Genomic DNA, 22,330 nt, shown 5'->3' on the forward strand with positions numbered 1-22,330 from the left:
TTTTTTTTTTAGATGATAATGAATGTCTTGTTGAATGTATTAAAAATATATATTTTATTTCAAAAAGTAATTTTTGAAAAAATATATATATGAAGAGAGATTTGCAAAATTTAATTAAATATTTAAAAATAAACAAATAAATGTTTGAAGAACTAAAATTATATATGAGTATCTAATCTAATCTTGGTAAAATTTCACAATCCTAGAGAAAGCTAAGAACTGATAAATAATATATGAGTATAAATTTCACAATCTAATCTTGGTAATATATGAGTATCTAATTGATAAATAATATTTTTATTTTTTCATCTTGCAGCGTGCACCAAGAACTGCTCATAATATTATCAACAAATAGAAAAGAAACTGAGCAATTCGTATCATAATCATGGCGACTTGGACACTCGGCAGCTCCATCGGCGTCTCACAGCCATCGTCTTGCTCAGATGTTTCACTTCCTTGCATTCCGTTTTCATCCCCGAGATTAAGCTTCTCCAGCATCATTATTTCTCCTCTTAAGCTTCAAAGACAAGTATCTCGAAGAACAGCCAGACCTGTAATTTCTGTGAAAATGTCTGCTGCTGAGTATGTTTAGCTTATTCCCTTCCTTCTCTGTTATAATGAAATTCTTTCTGTTCCTTCGAATAGCGAATGTTAAGTTTGTTTGTTTTTGTTTTTTGTTTTTCCCGAATGCTATCGAACCGAATGATTTTCGGGGTATTTGAATGTTGGAAGGCATAAGAAATTTAACGGAATTGAGGATTAAGATTCTATTACAAAATTGATAGTACAATTTTGAGTTCAATAATTTTCTTGACGGTTCATAGGAAAAGTTGCAAAGTTCTAAATAAGAGAAGCGATTTGGTTGAATCTATATTAGTGATTTGATTTAGATATCTATTTGTGTTTTCACCTTTTATTTCGTGCGTGAAAGAGCTTTTCAGGAAGTTCTTCCCCCAGCCCTCACTTCGGCTTCAGAACCACCTCCTATCTTTGATGGAACAACGAGGTTGGTTCAGTTTTCAGGCATCCATTCTTAACATTCATTTTATCATATGCAAATTCCTTGTTATTTATACAAATGCTGTGCCGATTTTATGCTTCGTTTGGATGTCTATGTGATGCTGATAATCCTGCTATTTTCTTCAACATTGTAGGCTTTACATATCTTATACATGCCCTTATGCGCAGCGTGTTTGGATTACTCGGAACTGTAAGGTTATTTCTCTCACTCGCCAAACAACTTTCACTATTAGGCATGTTTTGTTGTTTCTCATGTCAGGTTATTGTCTCTTTTGATGCATTTTGAGAATCAACATGGCTCTCTCTGACATTAATCATATGTTCATAATATTGTTTTGGAGCAGGGTTTGCAGAATAAGATACAATTGGTTCCAATAAATCTCCGAGATAGGCCATCTTGGTACAAGGAAAAAGTTTACCCACCTAACAAGGTAAAGATTTTTAATGTAATGGCCCAAGTCCACCGCTAGCAGATATTGTCCTCTTTGGGCTTTCCCTTTGGAGCTTCCCCTCAAGTTTTTAAAAATGTGTCAGGTAGGGAGAGGTGAGGTTTCCACGCCCTTATAAAGAATGTTTCGTTTTCCTCCCCAACCGACGTGGGGATCTCATTATCCACCCCCTTCAGGGCCTAGCGAACTCGCTGGCACTCATTCGCTTCTTCAACAGATGAGGGGAAGCCTGGAGGGAAAGCCCAAAGAGGATAATATCCCCTCAAAGTTTTTAAAAGGTGTCTGCGAGGGAGAGGTTTCCACACCTTATAAAGAATGATTTGTTCTTCTCTCTAGCTGATGTTGGATCTCACAATCCACCTCCTTTCGAGGCCCCAGCGTCCTCGTTAGCACTCGTTTCTTTCTCCAATCGATGAGGGGAAGCCTAAAAGGGAAAGCCCATAGAGGACAATATCCTCTTAAGGTTTTTAAAATGTGTCTGCTAGGGAGAGGTTTCCACACCCTTAAAAAAAATGTTTCGTTCTTCACCCCGATCGATATGGGATCTCACCATATATGAATTATAATCATGTTAGTCAAATAACAACAATTAAGTTTTATTTGTCCATGAAGGGGAAATAACAAAATAAGCTGCTGTCTATCTATTTCCTCTTTGATGTTTTTGACTTCCGATTATTAGTGCAGGTGCCAGCTCTTGAACATAATAATGAGGTCAAAGGAGAGAGTCTTGACTTGATTAGATATATTGACAGCAATTTTGAGGGGCCTTCATTATTTCCTGAGGTAAGAATTTTTTAATGCCTCATCAGCTTGAGTTAAATATCCATTAGTACGGAAGCATCCTAAATCTGAATATATAGGATCAGGGAAGGAGAGAGTTTGCTGAAGAATTGATGAACTACGTGAACTCTTTCAGGGGATCCGTGGTGTCTTCATTTAAAGGAGACCGAAATGAAGCTGGTAAGATATTAGCAGCAGCTTCTTCCTTTTCCATGTCCTTTTTACACGAAAACCAAGTTGAATCATTGAAATGATATATCTTTTCTCAGACGTGGCCTTCGACTACATCGAATCAGCTCTTTCAAAATATGGAGATGGCCCATTTTTTCTAGGTCAGTTTAGTTTGGTAAGTAACGTCTTCAATTACGTTGATGGATGTTGTGAGATCCCACGTCGGTTAGAGAGGAGAACGAAACATTCTTTGTAAGAGTGTGGAAACCTCTCCTTATTAGACGTGTTTTAAAATCTTGAGGGAAAATTCAGAAAGAAAAATCCAAAACGGACAATATCTATTAGCGGTGGGTTTGGGTTGTTACCGATGTTGTCCCATAAATTATATATGGTATAATTTTTGTTGGCTCTCAGGTGGATATAGCTTATGCTCCGTTTATTGAAAGGTATCAGCCGTTCTTATTGGAAGTAAAAACATATGATATCACGGCTGGCAGGCCAAAGCTGGCAGCTTGGATTGAGGTACTGAGAACATCCCTTTCTGATCTTTAAGAACTTTCTTAGTTTACTCTTCCTCGATCATAAGACTTGTGAATGATGTAACCAAGAGCAATTGGGATGGCTATAAATCATGATTTTCATACATTGATCTCATCATTTCTTGTAAAATGAATAATATCTGAACAACTTTTTCCCAAAATATTGGCTCACTTTCTGTTTCTTAGGAGATGAACAAGATCGAGGGTTACCAACAAACGAAGGGCGATCCACGGGAGCATGTTGATAACTTTAAGAAGCGGTTTTTGGTAATACTCTCTAATATTCCAATATTTTTTTAAAAAAAATTGTGAAGGTTAGGATCAACTTGAACACATCTCGACTATCTGTTAGACGTAGAGGTAACTTTAGATCTACTTTAGAGGCTACCAATTGCATTTTAAATCCATCTTTTATCACGTGAATGGATGAACTTTTTCTAAAGCCAATGTGCGCAACAATTATTAAAGAATTGAATCATGAGAATGAAAAGAAGTTTAGATAAATTTGATGAATTGATTGAAATGATTATCATATGGTTTTTTCTTTTTGCTGTGCAGAGCCCTTCGTGAAAGCCACAGCAGCAGAGGGTCCCCATGGCAATGGTCAAGTGAACACTGTGCCATCACGTGTGATGTTGCTTCTTGTAATGAGATAACTTATTATTTAACTAAAGGAAAGGAGCACCTTGTTCATTTTTTTAGATGGATTATTGAAAGAACCAAAACGAATCTGTCTAAAAACGCTCCTTTGAAACAACTCTTACTAATACAGTCCAATTTCCCTCAAAGGAACTCCTTTGGTTGGTTGGTTGAAGGGCTCAATTCACTACGATGAATCACCTTTCAGGTGAGCATGTCATCTTCACACCTCGAGAAGGAAACGAAGTGGCAAATTCTTTAACGAAGCATGCACATCAAATGGAACATTTAGAAATCTAAATAAAGTTATCCTCTTTAGACCGTGACGGTTTCTCTGAAGGCCTTAATTCACTACCATGAAACTCAAGTGAGCATGTCATATTCACACCTCAAGAAGGAAACGAAGTGGCAAATTCTTTAACAAATCAAAATAAAGTTGTCCTCTTTAGCCCGTGACGGTTTTTCTGTCAAGGGGTGGTGATGACAATGAAACATTTGAACAACTTATTAAACATTTTAAAAAATCGTACTAAATATAATATCAAAACTTTGTGAACTAATAAAGTTTTTTTTATTATTTTCATTGTTGTTCGGTCATTCGATCCATAACTAAACTAAAAAAAATATAAATAACATATCCAAACAGCCTTATTTTCGAGGGGACAAAATAACCTATTTCAATTAGATAGTGTATCTTCCAAACAAATAGAAATATATATATCAAAGAAGTTCCAATAAATTCAATCTAAAAATGTAAACGACAAAATATAAATATAAATATATGTATTTATATCTACAAAACTTGAAAACTTAGCACCCCTGAAAAATATCAGGTCTATCTCAGCATTGACAAGAAGAGTCAAAGAGATTGAATTTGAATATCAATGAGCATGATGAGATAAAATGCCACTTTATAATTACTCTTTTAAGTAGTTAGTAAACTTATAGTTACATCCAGACCTCATTCCAAACTTCCAGCTTCTGCAGGTCAGTAACTATGGCTGCTGTCTTCTTAGAAACCCTCCATAGATTGCAACTTACTTGTGAAAATGGCTTCAACAATCTCTAAATTTTGGGCATCACCACTTACGGATTAAGCAATCGGTTCGTTTTAGCTTTTGCAGGCGTCGTCCAACAAAAATGAAGAGAATTGAAATGTCGGGTCGAGATGTGCTAGCGAAACAAAACTTTCGAGATCTTTCTGGAATAAACAAATAGTGACCACAAAGCAAGCCAAGCTGATATGTACAACAACACCACACCAGTTGCTACTACAACTCCAGATCCTCCAAGACTAACGGAAAAGAAAAATGAAATATATTCAAGAGAGTTTCTTGTGTCGTCTAAGCTGTGAAAGATGGTTAACGAAGAACTAAAGAAAATGAACCTTACCTGCTGTCTCGGCTAGCCAGAAGTGTGGTTAGTGCAATCATCTGTGTCGCTGTTTTCCACTTCCCCAAGTTGTTTACGGCCACAGCCTGTGTTTCTCAAATTTTAAGCTCCCCAAGTTAAAAGCTTTGTCAATTCAAACAAACTGAATTGGTTTTATTTTGGTATATACAAACCTCTAAAAGTTTACCATTTTGGGAAGCAGCCCATTCTCGTACGGCCGACATGGTTATCTACATATTCAAATCGATCGATACGATATCCGTTATAAATTCATAAATGAATCAAAGAGAAAGAAAAGCAGTGTGCCATACCTCATGTACATAAGGAGCAAACTAACAATTAAAGTAAGCATTCTCAATTTGAAGGTTTAACAAAAAAACATAAAATCTATAAGTATTGAATCAAAATGGTTGATATCAGGCAAACAAGATGGTAAGTGGCGACCAAGGGAGTCTAATTACCTCCCTGCCAATAATTGCTATTGAAGGTAGAGTCAGAAGCCAAGGAACATGACCAAACACAGAAACCTCCAAGGGTTGTGTGCATAGTAGGATCAGTGTAGCAGCAACCATAAGCTGTAGTGAAGGAACGATGGTTGATTAATAATGTTTGAACCATATCTGAACTTAACAAGATCAAACTCATGATTGAGAACCTAAACAGAGAAGAAGAACCAACCTTATCAGCTACTGGATCAAGAAACGCACCGAAAGCCGAACCCAACCTCATCTGATAAATGAATTTAAAGATTAAGACCAAACTGATTGAGACAGCTATAAATGGACAGCCAACACAGGCTTCTCCCACCATATTAGATATTGACTACAAACATACGAAGACCATACCTTCCGAGCAATATAACCATCGAGCCAGTCGGTAACTGCAGCAGCAATGAATATACTAGTTGTTGCAGTTGTTCCCCACCAGTTATCAACATAGAAGGCTAATAACAGAAGCATATAGTGTTATGATTAGAACACTAAAATTAACTTTCACTTTGATTTCTACAATCTAGAGGAAACCGGTTATGAGATGAACAAACCAATCACCAACATAGAAGGTTAGAATCAGAAACGTGTGATTTCCTTTTTTATGAACAAACAACCAATCACCAATAAAACAATCACTAAAATGGGTGTTTTTTTACAACCAAATGCATTAGACTTGATACAGCAGCCTAATTTTAATAACATGCTGCCACCATAAATCCTTGAAATCCACAATCATTGGAAGATTTTGCATAATAAGAAGCTCTAGAATCATTAGTTACAGGCAATTAGTTCATAAGCAGTTGCAGTAGAGCAATTAGTCCAATGATAAGAGAACTAAATCAAAGAGTGAAATTAACCCATATTTACACAAAAGAAAGCAAAAAGAATAGCTATAAATTTTCCTTGGAATAAAACGTAACGTAACGCAACGCATTTATGGATGAAACGCCTTAAACAATCGTTAGAACAAACACACACAGGAACTGGTAACACCGATTTCCAAAACAAATCCAGAGATAACAATCCAGATGCCCTACGCCTTTGATCGGAGCCAATGTCAGGCCAAATACACATCGTAACACGCAACGCACAACATTTAGAGATCGGTTCGTGGCGTATCGATTCATTTCAATCAGATGATTAAAACAGACATAATTGCGATTAACAAGAGGCAGAAATTTAAAACATACTGCAGACAAATATCGGGACAGCGGCTACTCGAGCAAGCGTCAAAATGGTGGGCAATGTCAGCAATTTGGAATGTTGTGGTTCGTGTTGGTGCATTAATGGCGATGGAGTCTCGATGTGCAAGTCATCTTGGAACCAGCCATGGTTATGGTCCTTTCTCTCCGTAGCCATATCAGCCACAAATTCAGAGCCGGCAGATGGAGGAGAAGCAGCAGAATCAGAACCTGACCCTGACCCTGACCCGAAAACCCCTCCTCTTTTTGCGGTCGAATTGGTATAAGACCTTTTAGACCCCATCGAAAAACATTTATATCCACTACAAAAACCCTAAATTTTTAGAAGGCCCCTTATCGTACAAGAGTCGAGCGCGTGGTCCTAACGTCCACCGTCCAACTCCACCTCCTCCACCCCCATAAGTCACTGCATTTCTCTCTCCGCATCCAAGCGCAACCGGAGGCGGCGGTTGGGAAGGTCCGGCTGCGGGAAATGGAGAGGACTTGCGGCGTTCGGCGGTGGCGGGAATGGAGCGCAACCAATTGGAGAGGTTTCTGCAGGGAGAGGAGTAGAACCAATTGAGATGGGATGGAAAGGGGATTTGTTGGATTGGAATTCTTGGAGATTCTTTTCATGAATTTGATTGATTTCCGTTTGAAAATTGGTGTTCATTTCCGTGTTTGGTCCGAACTCTCTGGCAGATCGATTGGGTCGTTCTTCTCTATACAATTTGATTTCATTCATCAATCCCTCCATAGATATTGCAATATCATCCTTACAAAACTATTGTTGTTCTTTTGAATATATTATACTCTTAAAATTAAAACAGAGGGACGCTGGCTTATGAACTTAAGGAAATCCTCAAAATCGTGATGTAAACAAAACAACCATAGATAAAAAAAACATAGGAACAAGATCGAAACGAGAACAATAGTTAACAAAACAACGCTCACCCTAGTCAAATCTCTTCGTTATCATACGAAGAACGAACTAAACTCGCATCGAAACGACTCAAGAGTACTACTAGAATTTGATCATCTAATTGATTATATCTAAAGAAATATGTTTTTTTTTTTCTAATTGATTTTCTTAAATGTCAACAGGATCACATTATTTATCTAAATTTAATGAATGTTTAGATTTAATTATTTGTTTCTTTTTTTAATTTTGTTAAAAAAAATAAAGATCTCCCGCCTTTAATGCGGGGGACAAGGGCACAGAGCCAAAGTTGTTCTGAAAACGCAGCGACAAGAAAAACAAAGGAGCAAATAATAATTATTTTTATTTTCGCAAAAACGGCCACAAATCAACCAGTAATTACAACTCGAACCACAAGGTTCACTTTGTAATTAACAGTAAAATAAAGGACCGCGATGTAAATAATAAAACGATTGGATAAATAATATCCGAAAATTTCCTCGGATACTTTTTTTTTCTACTCCCAGGGTTATTAAAGTCATTTTGCCTTAATTTCATTAATTCCCTTTCTTTTTATCTGCATAATCCATTCACGAGAATAATGACCCGTTTTTTTATTTTATTTTCACGAGCGATACCCACCGGAATCATTTAATTACGGTATTATTATTATTATTATTTATTAAAAGCGTGTTTTATACATAAAAAATTAATAATAAATAAAAATAAATCTCTTAGTTCAGCTCCCCCAAATGTATTTATTTATCATTTATTCACTTTTGAAATGTAACTTCATGGTGACGAAAAATATTATATTGTGATATATATATATATATATATATATATATAGGTATAGCCCCTTTGAGTTTCATTCAATTTAAATGAATATACTTTCAACAAATAATATTTTTTATTAATATTATTATTATAACTGTGACAAAAAAAAAAACTAATTTGTTTGGATTAAAAAGAAAAAGAATAATTGTTACGAAAAAAGAAAGTTATTTAAATTGGCGGTTTATAATTATAATTAGGCCGTATATAATTTTGTGTCTAATATATTTATTACATATTAAATTCATTAATGAGTTATATACCTAATAAAGCTATAAAATCTCAATTTTTGAAATTTAGGCATAAAATTAAAAGTTCAAGTACAAAATTTAAATACTTATATACCCTTCAATATTTATATTTTTAATAAATTTTAAATATTGTGTTTTAAAATTAAATTTTATGGAAATTTATTCAACAGTAATTATTTGTAACTTTTTTTTTTTTTTTGGCAATAAAATGTGTAAGAATATATTTTAAAAAAAGAAAAATAAATAAGATGTAATGAAAATGTTCACGAGCCGACATGTCCAAATAATAGCAGATACTTTTTTCCCCAGCCACTGTTAAATTACCAAAAAGGACACGAAAATCAAGAGAGCTAAAAAGGAAAATAAAAAAAAGAAAAAGCAGAAGCAGTTATAATTCTCATTGGCTTTGGCTTTTGGTTCGTTTTGGTCTTCATTATCTTGAACTCTGTGCTAAGTTACCAGAGGCACCACCCCTAATGACGTGACGCTAATCTCGGCCATTTCCATGTGCTTCACTCTCTCTCTCAGTCGCTTCATGTACCCCCGATTTCCTCTCTTTCTCTCTCTCTGAATTCAGTTGCAGAATATCAAGGGAAATCCGAGATCTCCACCTTCTATTCCGCGGGAACCTCTCTGTATGGTTCAATCTTCATCAATGAAGGCTGCCAGCAAAGCCGCTAACCATCTCCTCGCCTTTGATCACAAGAGGTAATGCCTTCCTTCATTTTTGTAGAATCTTGCATTGGTTTTGGTACCTCCACGTGTTCCGAAACCATGGGAATCAATGTCTCGAGCTATCTGTTTTTCTCGTTTGTAGGGTTTTTTTCGTACATCGTCTCTATCTGATCTAGCGGATTTCAGTTTACGTGACAGCATTACGGGCGTTTATTTTGTTAGCTTGCACCGTTGGATTTCCCGATCGTATCGGGTTAGCTGGCTTTGTGGTTTGGTTTGATGAACATTAGTTTTGGTTGGTTGTGAAATTTGGTGTGTTTTTTCGTGTTCTTGGAGTCGTGGAGAAATACATGCCTTTTGTTTTTATGATTTATTGTGCTTCGGACGGTGGGTTGCTTTGGAAATTAATGTGCGTATCGGGATTCAATCTAGATAGGCTTGTAATTGAAAAGTGAAAGGGTGTTTTGTTATTGTCGAACGCTATGGAAAGTGGAATTCGGCATTCAGAAATCATAATATGTTATTGTCTAGTCTAAATTTCCAGTCGTTGGAGGATGACGGCAGGTAACTTAAGCTGGGTTAGCCTTAGAAGTTCAACTTTGCGGTATCTGCTTCTATTTTATGCTAGGCTCGGTTTAGAATTGTTTCCATTTGTATATACATTAAGAAAGGGCTTATTTGGTCTTTCCTTTATCCAACCTTATCTATTGATGGTTTTCGTGCATTGAAAAATTGGTTGATATTGGTACAGGGATGCATACGGGTTCGCTGTGAGACCTCAGCATGTACAAAGATACCGAGAGTATGCCAATATATACAAGGTTTTCTTCCACTTATAACTGTTCTTCCTGAAACGTACACATTGGGGACTTTAGGTTTTTATTGTTTACATTTTAAATTTTCCATAAAAAAAAAAATGCATATAGTACCTTGTTCATTTAATGTACTTGTAAACTTAGGAGGAAGAGGAGGAGAGATCAGAACGATGGAACTCCTTCCTGGATCGTCAAGCAGAGTCTGCTCAGTCACTTGTTAATGAGTTATCAGTGGAAGACGATAGAAAGGCATCACATGTAGAAGCTGTCAAGGAAGAGATAGATTCTACTATAGAGGAGGACACTGAAAGAGAAGATTCAAACAGTCAGAATTCAGCTTTGGACAGTAATAATGTCCTTCATAATGCTAATGGCTTGAAAAATGAAGATGTGTCATCAGAAAAGGATACAAAAACTCACAAGATTCAAATATGGACTGAAATTAGACCATCGCTTCGAGCAATTGAAGATATGATGAGTGTTCGTGTAAAGAAAAAGAAGGATTTATCAAATCATAATCACGACACTGGAACCAGAAAGTTGCTTTCTGCTATAGAAGAGGCTAAATCGCCTCGTGGAGCGTCTGAGGAGGACTCTGAGGATGAGTTCTATGATGTGGAGAAGTCGGATCCAGCACAAGAGGCTCCTTCAAGTGACAATGCCAATGGCCTTGTTGTGGGTATTCCAGCTTTTTTGTTGCCTGTCGAATCATCATTTCCATGGAGAGAGGAGCTGGAGGTCCTTGTGAGAGGTGGGGTGCCAATGGCTCTTCGGGGTGAGGTAGGAATTATCTCTGTCTTAGTTTCTTTCGGCTATCAACCAGTGCTTCAGTCTACTAAAATTTTCAATTGCTTCTTCTATGTGCTATGTCAGCTTTGGCAGGCTTTTGTAGGGGTTAGAGCAAGGAGGGTTGAAAAGTATTACACAGATCTCCTCGCCTCAGATACAAATTCCGAGAACAACGCGGAAAATCATAGTCTTCAATCAGACAGCAGCAGCAAAGGGTCTTCTACTGACTCTGTGTGTACAACTGAGAAATGGAAAGGGCAAATTGAAAAGGTCTTTGCATTGTCCTCAGTGCCTCTTTTATGCATCCCTACACTTGGCTTTCTTGAAACCCCCTTTATATCCATATTTTGAATGCAGGATTTGCCTCGCACTTTTCCTGGCCATCCTGCTTTGGATGTGGATGGTAGAAATGCATTAAGGCGTTTGCTGACTGCATATGCTAGACATAATCCCTCTGTTGGATATTGTCAGGTAATATTTTAAGACATCCCTCATAACGGCTGTGAAACTCATGAACTTTTTAGACCTTGAGTAATACTCAAATCTTTTTTCTTTTTTTTCTTTTTTTTTTTTTTTTGTTTTGTTTGTTCAGATTGATATCCTGTAGCTGCACTGTTTGTGCTGAAAAATTAACAAACTAACATGATATTAATAGTTGTAAAGAGGGAAGGTTCCAAATATAATGGCCTTCATCGAGTCAATCTTTGGCTATTCCAATTCACAGTAGACTTGTACGAACTGATACTATATTCATTTATAAGAAACGAACAGGAAAAGCAATTTGAGAGACCACAGTAGCTCAATTTTTTTTGGGAATTTTTGCCAATAGATGATGTTTCATTCCACGCTCTTTCTCTCTGGCCTACATCTTGATGGTTCAAACTTCTATCCGTCTTCAGGCTATGAATTTCTTTGCTGGCTTATTGTTGCTTCTCATGCCTGAAGAAAATGCTTTTTGGTAAGTTTTGGTACTTATTTGTTATGGTTTCCTTGGCGGACATGATCTACTACTTCAACTTCTTTCTGTTCTCTCTTTATTATCTTGTGGCATGGGGTGTGGGTGAGTAGGTCTACACTTATATTGGAGTGCCTTTTGCTGATGGAATGTGGGTAAAATTATGGCAGCATATTTAGCAATTTCTTTCTTTTCTTTAGTAATATTTTTTTAGGGGAATACATAAACTGTGCTGCACATGGAGGCTTTTGGAGATTATAATATCATCCCTCTAAATGCCAATCTAACTGGTTATCCACATTTTAATCTTTTAGGGCCTTAATGGGAATTATTGATGACTACTTTGATGGGTATTACTCCGAGGAAATGATTGAATCTCAAGTATGTAATCTTTTTGCTTAAGTTATTGGCTATGCTTATATCTGTTTGCCCCCTCATATTTATCCTACAAATTTTACAATTTGTAGCCGGTTGAATACTAACAATAATTTTGATGATTTTTCCTTTATTAGGTAGATCAATTTGTATTTGAGGAGTTGGTGCGTGAGAGATTTCCTAAAATGGGTTTGTACATCCACGTTATTTTTTTTTATTGATTTTGAATGCAGGAAAGTGATTTGTGTCAAGAATTTTTCTCGTGCTTTGTTTTATTGTTTTTTCCCTTTTCTGCCACAGTCAATCATCTAGATTACCTGGGAGTGCAGGTGGCATGGGTTACTGGGCCGTGGTTCCTATCCATATTTATGAACATGCTGCCATGGGAAAGTGGTCAGGTTTTATACTGTATCTTTTTATTTTGTATTTTCTGATGAATTGTTCACTATATCTAACATCCCGGTGGTGCAATATCTAGCTGACTCCTGCTCACTATCTTATTATTTAATTATGTGGGTATTTGATGAAGTCGCCTGTCAACTGTCTCCTCTTTCTGTTGATTTCAGTTCTTCGAGTTTGGGATGTTCTTCTTTTTGAAGGAAACCGTGTGATGCTTTTCAGAACAGCACTGGCACTGATGGAGCTATATGGTACTGGATGAAAGCAATTCATTTATATTCATCCTTTGTTTATTTGTTCATACAACAGTATGCACTCTACCATAGATTGTTATGCTTCGTGAAATTTCATTTGGTTCTCAGTTACTTGTAGGCCCTGCGTTGGTTACTACAAAGGATGCTGGAGATGCTGTAACTTTGCTGCAGTCACTTGCTGGCTCAACATTTGACAGCAGCCAACTTGTATTGACTGCCTGTATGGGTTTCCAAAATGTTAATGAAACTAGATTAAGAGAGCTGAGAACTAAACATAGACCAGCTGTAGTCACTGCTATTGAGGAAAGATCTAAGGGGCTTCGAGCATGGAAGGATTCTCAGGGTTTAGCTTCTAAGCTTTATAGTTTTAAGCATGATTCAAAATCTTCGATGGTAGAAACAATGAACAGTTCACAAGTAAATGGTGGTTTGTCAGGCCCCGAGTCTGGTTCCACCAATGCGGAAGAAATTCTTATTACATTGCCTGGGGAAGATGAGATTGATTCTGCTCCCGATCTTCAAGATCAGGTCGTTTATATGTTACCCTTTCTTCTCAGCCTTCTCTCCGGGTTTAAAGGAATTAATGTTTCATGACATTGCTTTTCAGTTGGTAATCCTAGTGGTTGTTTCTGTGTTAAAAGAGTACTTACACCCACATTTCTAGTGGGACATTGATATCAGGTTTAGAAACTAGAATATGCACATTTTGTTTATGGACTTAAAGAAATAAATCAATCAATTTTTAAACTAGCTTATTATGTTACTGTAGAACTGTTCTTTTTCTGTCATAGAGATATTCAAAGTATTGGCTTTAACTCGTTAGCTGAAAAGCGAATCATGACCCAGAAGGCATACATGCTAAATAGCAACTGAGATTCTTCAATGGTTCTGGATTTTTTTGTAGGATTGATTGCGCATGTTAATTTCATATATATAGATTGAATCAGGAATTTGAAAAGATTTCCTTGATTTTATTTCTACGTATGAACTTTGACTGATATTTGAGTTTCAAGAGGTAGTTGATAAAAGAACCTTTATTGCTAGCTTTGGTTTGAACTTTTACCTACAACATGCAGGTAGTGTGGTTAAAGGTTGAATTGTGTAAACTGTTGGAGGAGAAGCGATCTTCTATTTTAAGGTACATACTCTTTATTTAATTTAGTTTTTTGTGGCTTGTGTATGCTCACACATCTTTCCTCATGACTCAATTACAATTTTTAATGCTGCTGTGATGATTTATGGTGGCAATGATGCAAAACATTATTGAAAATTTTAGCTCTGTGATGGACGCTTATGAAATCTAAGTCATACGTAGTTATTCTAAACCACCATCATTCAACAAACAACTTCACTGGCTGTAGCATGAACTTCTTTTCAGGTCAATTTAATTAGAACAAAAAAGAGCCTTTTAAATGTAAAATAAAAAGACCATTAAGTATGCATTGCACGTGAATTACACAAGCAAGAAATGTGTAGAGATACAATCATTGAGAGAATGTGTCTATGTTAATAGAATATGGAATGACGAAGAAAGTGCATGTAGAAAGAGATTAATGAGAGGGTGTATGTACGGAAAGAAATTGTTGGAAGAAAGTGTTTATTTTCATGTTGGCATGCCTAGGAGTGAAGCTGAGTGAGTGAAATGCCCTCATCAAGGTGTGCGGCTCACAACCTTTTAAACATTCTCTATTCTCGTTTTCCTTTCTAAAAATGGTAAAAATTAGTTTGGATGTTAGTGAAATTAAGAACTTCAAAGCTAACGAGCGAAAACAAGTAAAAGTAATTGATGAAATGCATTCAGAGTGAAATTAAGAAAAGAAAGTATGCACTGAAAGAGATAATTGATAACTTTTTTTTTTTTTTTTTTTGGCTAAAAACAATTTCATTGATTGAGTGAAATTTTCCAAAGAGGTACAAAATTGGCCCCGTTCATAGGAATGCAAGAGGCATTTCCAATTTGCACCGGGAATTTTAAATAGGGACTTACTAAGGGGCTGTACGTTTTTACACCAAAAAGGAGCATGGAAAATAGTTAACTCTAAACCTTCCCTGAAGGGCCTATCTTTGCCTTGGAAAATTCTTGCATTTCTTTTATCCCAAGTCTTCCGTAAAACCGCTCTGATAATGCTAGGCCAAAGAAGCTCCTTTGTAGATTTGAAAGGATGATCCATCAGTAATATTCTAATCCACCCAAGTGTTGAGGCAGCGACAAGAAGGGAAAAGGTTGATCCATGGGCCCCTCTTTTGTAGTTGATCTATAGAGTTGAGGTAAGAGTAGCTTAATTACCATTGGAGGACTTCGATTCTTTTAGGACAAGGGAACTTCCACATTTTCTTGCAAAGATCCATTTCTTGCGAGGAGCAGACAGAAGAGAGGTGCGAGATCAATGATTTTGTTGAGAAGAATCCACTACTCTCAAGCTTCCATCTGAGAAAAGGAGGCCCACTCAACAATTTCATCATCTTTGAGATTCATCCTATAGTTCAAAGTCTAAGAGCTATTTCCGCGGGTCCACACATTAGAAATGGATTCATGTTTAGATTCAGCAATAGAAAAATAGTTAGGAAAGCTCTTTCTGAGAGAATCAATCCTGATCCATTGGTCAAACCAAAAGGAGGTGGATTTTCCGTCGAAACAATGCACTCATTGTTGCTATAAAAAGGGTCCTTCTGTTTCAGAATGTGGCTCCATGGGTTTTTGGAGGAGACATGATGATTAGTGGATGGCTTTTTATCATTATGATGAGATCCTAATTAAGCCTTGATGATTTTCCTCCATAGAGCCCCTTTTTCCTGTATAAAGCGCCATATTCATTTAGCCAGGAGAGCTTTATTACAGAGCCTAATGTCAACAATGCCAAGCCCCCCATCTTCCAGTGGACGCTTAGGCCTAGACATGGTGGGAAAAAGTAGAGGGAGTGATGTTTGTGTCATGGTAGCAAGTTTCGGCGAGAAGGGTTGGTGTGGTGGAGGGGAAGAGGCGAGAGAGGGGAGAGATAAAACATGTTCATTCGTAGGAACAAAAAGTTAATGGCAACGTATGTGATCAGGTTAATTGATAATGTATTTAAGTCAAAAGAAATCGTTAAAGCACTTGTCAATTTTCTTTTTTAAAAAAAACTTTTAACTGCTTTTTGTTTCTTTCAAAATGTCTTCCTTATTTTTCAGCAAAACATAATTATTCTTTTAGAAATTGATTTTAAGCATTTTAAATTACTTCTTAAGGTGACAAGCATTACCGAATATATTTTAAGTAATTCAAAGTGGATTTGCATGCGAAGAATCTTTGATATCCTTCCATTAAGCACTATCATCAGTGAAAAATAAGAGTGAGTTGAACAAGGAATGATAAAAAAAAGTTTAAAAATGATAAAAAAGATCCTGAAAGTAAATAGAATGAGATCTAGTTCTGTGTGGTGCAGTCGTGTTCAAAATACTGTTTCACAGGCTCTCTAGATTACAGTTATATCGACTACCCTTACATTCATTCTATTATATTCCTTATTTCTACAATTATACATGACCTTTCTGTACTTTTATCAGAGCGGAGGAGCTGGAGACTGCTTTAATGGAGATGGTTAAGCAGGATAATCGTCGGCAGTTGAGTGCTAGGGTATATTAAAAATAACTTAAGACTTGAGTTCTTTTCTTGCTTCCTCCGTGTTAAGCATCTCGTGCTGTTGATTGAAAATTTCTGTATATCTTCAACCTTTATTGGCGTGAACTTTCCTTCTTGGAAATAGCTAGTAACTTCCATTCATTTATGGATTACTCGCTATAGTACTAAGATGAGGGAGGGCGTTAACCATTTTGCCGGCTTAGAAATTTTCAATTCTTGCCACTTTTTTATTTGTTATTTTAATAAATAAATGTAAGTGAGTAGCCTGCAAGTGACATGTAGGAATTCTATAAATAAATGCACCTGAAATAGTCTATAAATAAATCTGACCCGTAAAGTTCTACGCATGGCTTCTGAACTAGAGATTTAGAGCTAGTTGATACAATTATTGCTAAAACTGCTTGTTACTTTTATTATCTAAAACGTTAGCGATTATTCTGGTTTTTTCTTGCATTATTTATTTTAAGTTATCTAAAATGGAAACAATCAATTTTTTGCTGTTCTATATTTTCTCTGTTGTTTTAAGTGGTCATTGTTAATATGTAACAGCGAATAGTTTTCTAACATATAATGACTTAAATTCATTATGTTTTTAAACTGACAAAAAGAATGTAAACGTAAGCAAAAGTACAAAAAGTATATATTTCCCAGTATTATCGTAGTGTTTACTTGTTTGAGTAACTGCATTGATGCGCAGGTTGAGCAATTGGAACAAGAGGTTGCTGAGCTTCGACAGGGACTTGCCGATAAACAGGAACAGGAAACGGCAATGCTACAGGTTTCTGTCATTATTATCCTTCTCTATGTACTTTTGATTATCTTTCTTCATTCATGAGGATTCATGCTTTGTTTTAGGTCTTGATGCGGGTTGAACAAGAGCAAAAACTCACTGAAGATGCTCGAAGATTTGCTGAGCAAGATTCTGCAGCACAAAAATATGCAGCTCAGATGTTTCAGGTTACCTCTTGTTAATCGCTTTATATGATGCATCTTTCTAAATTCTCTATTAGAGGTAAGAAAAGAATAAGAAAAGATGGATCGTAATATTTGTAATAGAAATTTCTGTCCTTGGGGTGATTTATATGAAATCTTTTCCTTCCAATACCACCTTCAACTTATTTGTTTAACTACAACTGATTCCTTTCACTTTGTTGTCGGAAAACTCACATGATTTAATACCCTTGCACTTAAATGCCTTGATGCCACTAGAAAAGAAGATATTAAATGGAAACAATGTGAGAGAGATCTGTAGGAAAAAGCTCATGCACCATTCAAAATCCAGTTCATAAAGGAGATGCTTTCAATGATATGATTGAGAATCATTGTCATCTATTCCTCCGTTTCAACCTCTGAGTAAAGTTTGCATCAAAATGGGCATATGCCTTTAAAAAAGACAGCCAAGATTCCTTATCTAGATCATCGATATTCTTAGAATTAATTTGATCCCTTTACCCTATTGTCATAATACACTGTTGGCATATCGCGATTTGATCCCTGGAAGCCTCTTGAGTAAGTCATTGGAAAATTTAAAGGTTATCAGCCTAATCTTTGATCCACGGGGAACCTTCTAATTGATTTCGTCAGAAAGTGAAAAAAAAAAAAATTATGGTTAAACTTCAATTACGCCTTTATATGGTCCCTTTGGCTAGACAGGAATTCATCTATCTTTACTGACACTAATCATAGTTTTGGCTAGCCCTGACTTGGAGTAAATTGGTCCCTCCTTTTTGTTACTATGGTTAATAGGTTCGTAGTTGCCCAATGTACCTAATGTTACTTTTGACGTTACACCTTCCTAGGGAAAAAAAAATTCTGATCGATAATTTCGTTTCGGTAAGAAATCTCTGATGGGATACATTTCCAGTTTGAGGCCGTAAACTGTACAATATCATAAAAATAGGCTAAAGAAGGAGGGCATCTTTTTTTGTTACCCGTTGGTGTGTGGGGATATCTCATCTCCCCTTCCTTTTTTCTTCTCCCTTTTTACAATGAAAGTCATGCTTCTTATCCAAAAAAAAAAAAAAAAAAAAAGAAGCTAAAGAAGTATTCTTATTTGAGAAAACTCCTTTGCTTCTTTCTTTCAAGTCAGCCAAAGGATTGCCCTTGACAGGTTAATCTATAGCAATTTAGCTTTGTCTTCAAGCCACCATCCAGTTAAGACTTCTGCCATCCAGATTTCCACTCGCTTTGGTTTGCCTCCCTGAAGACCAAACAGCTCCATTTAAAATGTACACAAGAACTTCTATCAGTCCATGGGGTCTGAAGGCAACAGATCCAGAATTATTCACCATAGGAAGTTCCAGGTAAGTTGAAGGCCAGCTTCCTGCAACACAATTTAATGAATGTCACATGGTTGACTTTCACTTCTTGGATGTTATGAAAGCAAGGACAGTGGCGATTTATTTCTTAGACCCTAATTGAGTTCAAAAGTAATTTTTAAGTTTTAACCACTTGAGAAGGTTATTTTCCTCACAAGAACAAAATAAAATGAACAATCTTAGAAGGATTTAACTCCATTTAGGAGCTATGAACTGTAGGTTTGAATATTGAGAAGGTTATAACCAATTTGCTCATATTGCATACAAGCCTTGACAAATAAAAGGCACAGACCTCCTTTACATCCGTCAATGAAAGTTTGTTTCTTATTGAGAAGAAAAAGAAGCATAACCCCTTAGGTTATAGTATTATCTTTTGTCATCTTGTAATTGTATTTTGATAACGTTTACTACAAAGTTGTATTTGTTTTAACTTTAAAAATGAGCATTAGGTTTAGGTCCCCAACTCTGGTTATTAGTGATTGGATCATTTGCTTCTGTGCTGATCTTATGCTACAACGACTGTATTTGTGTAGGAAAAGTATGAACAGGCTACTACCGCGCTTGCTGAAATGGAGAAGAGAGCAGTTATGGCAGAATCAATGCTGGAGGCAACCTTGCAGTACCAGTCTGGCCAACTCAAAGCACAGCCTTCTCCCCGCTCTGTACATTCTCCTAGGTGTGTAATTAACTTTTTTTAAAATCCCATCTCTTTCAGGCGCCCTGGTTCCATCTTTAGTTACTGAAGAAAACCTTTAGTTTGTTATGTTTTGTTCTTTAATTGCTAATTCATATTTGCAATTCCATTTTTATGATCCATTTTTATGATGTTGGGTTTCATCCCTCTTTTTGTGGAAGTTGTAGTTCTTGTTCTTTTAAGTTTTCGTAGAATTTATCGATTCTTGTTTTTTTTTTTTTTTTCTCCCATAGAATGTTCGAGTGTACTTCAAAATTATTATTAAAATGAAATCCCTCATCTTGACTTCCCATAAATTGGTGGCAATAATTTTGGGTTAATAGTATGATCAAAGGAAATGCATGGCAGAAGAACAAGGGTTCATTTATAAAACCCGCACTAACATTTGTGGGACAAGCTTGTGATTTTATTTATTTTTTATGCTCATGTTTCTTCTGTAAATAAAATCTACATTAAGTTGAAATGAGGGTTTTTTTTTTTTTTTTTCTTCAGATCCTTGCCATCGGACTCTTCATTAAGGAGCAGTCAAGAGTCTGCACAGGACTTCCCTGCAAGAAAGATAGGTTTGCTTGGTCGACCATTTGGGTTTGGCTGGCGTGATAAAAACAAGGTTACTGCCTAATTTCCCTTTACTTTACATAGAGGTCTATTCTTTCTGCTCATTCTAATATTTTCTTCTCGAAGTATCTGATTTCCTTTTAATGCAAAGTTATGGACTTATAAAAACTTACAATTTGGTGACTATTTTTTCTTTAATAATATTCCCGTATATTACAAAATCTCTTAATTAACCCCAACCATAAATTTGTATCATAAATAAGTAAGAAAATTTTGTATTAAATCTTCATCTGAATATGAAAAATATGCTTATCAATTTTCCTATAGCTTTTAAAACTAAGAAACGTGAAACGCAGGGAACTGCCAGCATATACAAGAAAGGATTCTATTGTTGGTAATTAGAAAAATATTTCTCTTTGGATAAGAGTAAAGCGTTTTGGTCAAGGTTGATCATAAGACTAGGATTACAAAATAATTTTATGTGCTAGGAGCTCTACATGAAGATGCGGACTATATTCTACTAAGATGGAAACGTCCTACCAAACGCTCTTTCAAACGTTTTGTAATCCTAGTCTTAACTCCTAGCTTCAGTGCATTTTAGTCTTCTTAAGATTTCCATCTTTTTAAACTTATCCATTAAGTTATTAAGGTGAAGAAGAAGCTAATAAGGGACTAGAGGGTCAGAGATCAAGGCAGACATTCGGCTAGGAGTTAAGACATAATATTTCAAACGTCCTACCTAACACTCTTTAATCCTTCAAGGATCCTCCTATTTCTTTGGAATATGCAAGAAAACAACTTGCCAAAGAAGCATCCTCTATCATGAAATATTGGATGAAGGATTGCTTCCAAGAACTGCAACAATAGCAAGAGACAATCCAAAAACCTTATTTAAGGAGAGAGTGTGGAGCCAAGTTACCTATTTCAAGCCCTTTCCCTAATAATTCTAGACACAACCTTCAATTATTGAGATGAAAGCCTCCACTCTGTCTTACACATCCGTTCATGGTAAGTATTATACCTTCATAAAAAAGAGTATCTAGCACCCGTTCATGGATGAATTAATATTTAGAAAAGAAAAACTATGGTCCTTGCCTGGCTTTTTTCTTCTTCCTACGCTTGTCTCTGTTTCACTTAAAGACTGAGGCTTTACGAGCCTGCTGCGGGAACTGCAGCATAGGAACTGTATGTTTTCTTCCCGGCTACGTTAAAAAAAGAAACCTGACGAGACTGGCTTTTTTTTTGGAAAGAGACCATCAGTCGATAACCTTAATCCTTTTATGAGAAATGGACGCACTACTGGTTTCCTTGTTATGTGGATCAGCAGCCAATTGAGTCAAAGGGTAATTATAGCATTTTGGTCTTGTAAATTCCTCTCGCCGTTGATTAGACCCTGCCAGTCTGCTTTCCAAAAAAGAAAAAAGCCATGTGTATTTTAGGCATCAAGTTCTTCAATGAGTTGTCTGGTGTAGCTTTTTTTTATTTTTTTATTTTTTTATGCCGAGTTCATATTCAAAATAGGTCATGGGGTGCACAACTGAGACCCCACCCATAATAATATCTCTTGTAGTCTGGTACTTGAAATTTTCTCTATATTTAAATTATTAAATTTCTGCATAGGTTGTTTGGAGTTTGGGACCCGCTCTTTAAACACAAGCTGTCTCATTGCCGGACTATCAATTTGATTCTTTCAATTATCATTCTTTTTCAATGCACAGTCCTTTAACACTGATTTTAACTAACTGTAAACGTAACGTAGTAGTATGCATGTTCTTATGTATCAACTTAATGCGATGAAAACTATTTCTTCCTTAGTGTCTTCGAACCCAGTGTTCTAACGTCGTGCCTGCTTCGTACCCCACAGGGAAAACCATCCAATGTTGAGGACCCAAATCCAAATGATGGAAGCAAGACTACCGAAGAGGAAACTTCAATCCAGAAAAAAACTACTGAAGAAGAGTCACCAAATTCAGGCGTTGATCAGAAACACATCAACGGCCTCCATGACGAGTAAAACTCCATCTCAAAAATGGTACTCGTATCTATACAATACAAATTGCAGTACACCATCATTTTGGAGTTGCATTTTCTGTATCTATATACCACTCCCAACAATAGTTTCTAAGATATGTTTATCTTTTCTCTATCAGCATAGATATATGATATATATATATATAGATACCAGGTAGAACCAATTTTTTGGTTGATTCTTT

General features: G+C 36.1%; 3 protein-coding genes across 7 annotated transcripts; 2 read left to right on the forward strand and 1 right to left on the reverse strand.

Moving 5' to 3' along the window:
- Positions 1 to 319: 319 nt before the first annotated feature.
- On the forward strand, positions 320 to 3,747 carry GSTL2 (glutathione transferase lambda 2). Of its 4 annotated transcripts, none has more exons than XM_023670634.2 (10): positions 320 to 582; positions 932 to 1,006; positions 1,155 to 1,215; positions 1,365 to 1,451; positions 2,154 to 2,252; positions 2,336 to 2,429; positions 2,519 to 2,595; positions 2,835 to 2,942; positions 3,146 to 3,226; positions 3,518 to 3,747. In XM_023670634.2, the coding sequence occupies exons 1-10, from the start codon at positions 386 to 388 to the stop codon at positions 3,527 to 3,529; spliced, it is 891 nt and encodes a 296-aa protein (XP_023526402.2). In that variant the 5' UTR covers positions 320 to 385; the 3' UTR covers positions 3,530 to 3,747. The 4 variants fall into 4 exon arrangements, with proteins under 4 accessions (XP_023526402.2, XP_023526395.2, XP_086981736.1 ...); XM_023670627.2 differs by having other exon boundaries at positions 323 to 582; positions 2,330 to 2,429; XM_087125610.1 differs by having other exon boundaries at positions 442 to 582; positions 1,155 to 1,210; positions 2,330 to 2,429.
- A 619-nt stretch (positions 3,748 to 4,366) lies between these two features.
- PGPS2 (phosphatidylglycerolphosphate synthase 2) lies at positions 4,367 to 9,203 on the reverse strand. Its single transcript, XM_023663168.2, is given in 10 exon segments — positions 4,367 to 4,892; positions 4,991 to 5,076; positions 5,164 to 5,220; positions 5,452 to 5,565; positions 5,669 to 5,719; positions 5,836 to 5,933; positions 6,672 to 6,987; positions 6,989 to 7,290; positions 8,964 to 9,016; positions 9,148 to 9,203. Coding segments are annotated over 10 exon segments (1,254 nt in total). The 3' UTR covers positions 4,367 to 4,771.
- On the forward strand, positions 9,089 to 22,330 carry LOC111782292 (Ypt/Rab-GAP domain of gyp1p superfamily protein). Of its 2 annotated transcripts, XM_023663157.2 has the most exons (19): positions 9,089 to 9,374; positions 10,093 to 10,162; positions 10,301 to 10,936; positions 11,030 to 11,215; positions 11,303 to 11,416; positions 11,845 to 11,903; positions 12,215 to 12,281; positions 12,413 to 12,464; positions 12,576 to 12,668; positions 12,842 to 12,925; positions 13,047 to 13,271; positions 13,365 to 13,456; positions 14,005 to 14,066; positions 16,472 to 16,541; positions 17,245 to 17,325; positions 17,403 to 17,504; positions 19,399 to 19,541; positions 20,052 to 20,169; positions 21,982 to 22,330. In XM_023663157.2, exons 1-19 carry the CDS (start codon positions 9,304 to 9,306, stop codon positions 22,129 to 22,131), a joined length of 2,475 nt encoding a protein of 824 aa, XP_023518925.1. In that variant the 5' UTR covers positions 9,089 to 9,303; the 3' UTR covers positions 22,132 to 22,330. The 2 variants fall into 2 exon arrangements, with proteins under 2 accessions (XP_023518925.1, XP_023518916.1); XM_023663148.2 differs by having other exon boundaries at positions 13,047 to 13,456.

This window comes from Cucurbita pepo, chromosome 1 (assembly GCF_057944985.1).
Source record: "Cucurbita pepo subsp. pepo isolate OVF chromosome 1, ASM5794498v1, whole genome shotgun sequence".
NCBI lineage: Eukaryota > Viridiplantae > Streptophyta > Magnoliopsida > Cucurbitales > Cucurbitaceae > Cucurbita > Cucurbita pepo.

Excerpts from the sequence above, each read along its gene's own strand:
- GSTL2 (XM_023670627.2), top strand. The coding sequence starts at position 386 with ATGGCGACTTGGACACTCGGCAGCTCCATCGGCGTCTCACAGCCATCG. Across the intron at positions 1,216-1,364 it reads GGATTACTCGGAACTGTAAG|GGTTTGCAGAATAAGATACA; the intron begins GTTATTTCTCTC and ends GTTTTGGAGCAG. Across the intron at positions 1,452-2,153 it reads AAGTTTACCCACCTAACAAG|GTGCCAGCTCTTGAACATAA; the intron begins GTAAAGATTTTT and ends TTATTAGTGCAG.
- LOC111782292 (XM_023663148.2), top strand. The coding sequence starts at position 9,304 with ATGGTTCAATCTTCATCAATGAAGGCTGCCAGCAAAGCCGCTAACCAT. Across the intron at positions 10,937-11,029 it reads CAATGGCTCTTCGGGGTGAG|CTTTGGCAGGCTTTTGTAGG; the intron begins GTAGGAATTATC and ends GTGCTATGTCAG. Across the intron at positions 11,904-12,214 it reads CCTGAAGAAAATGCTTTTTG|GGCCTTAATGGGAATTATTG; the intron begins GTAAGTTTTGGT and ends TTAATCTTTTAG.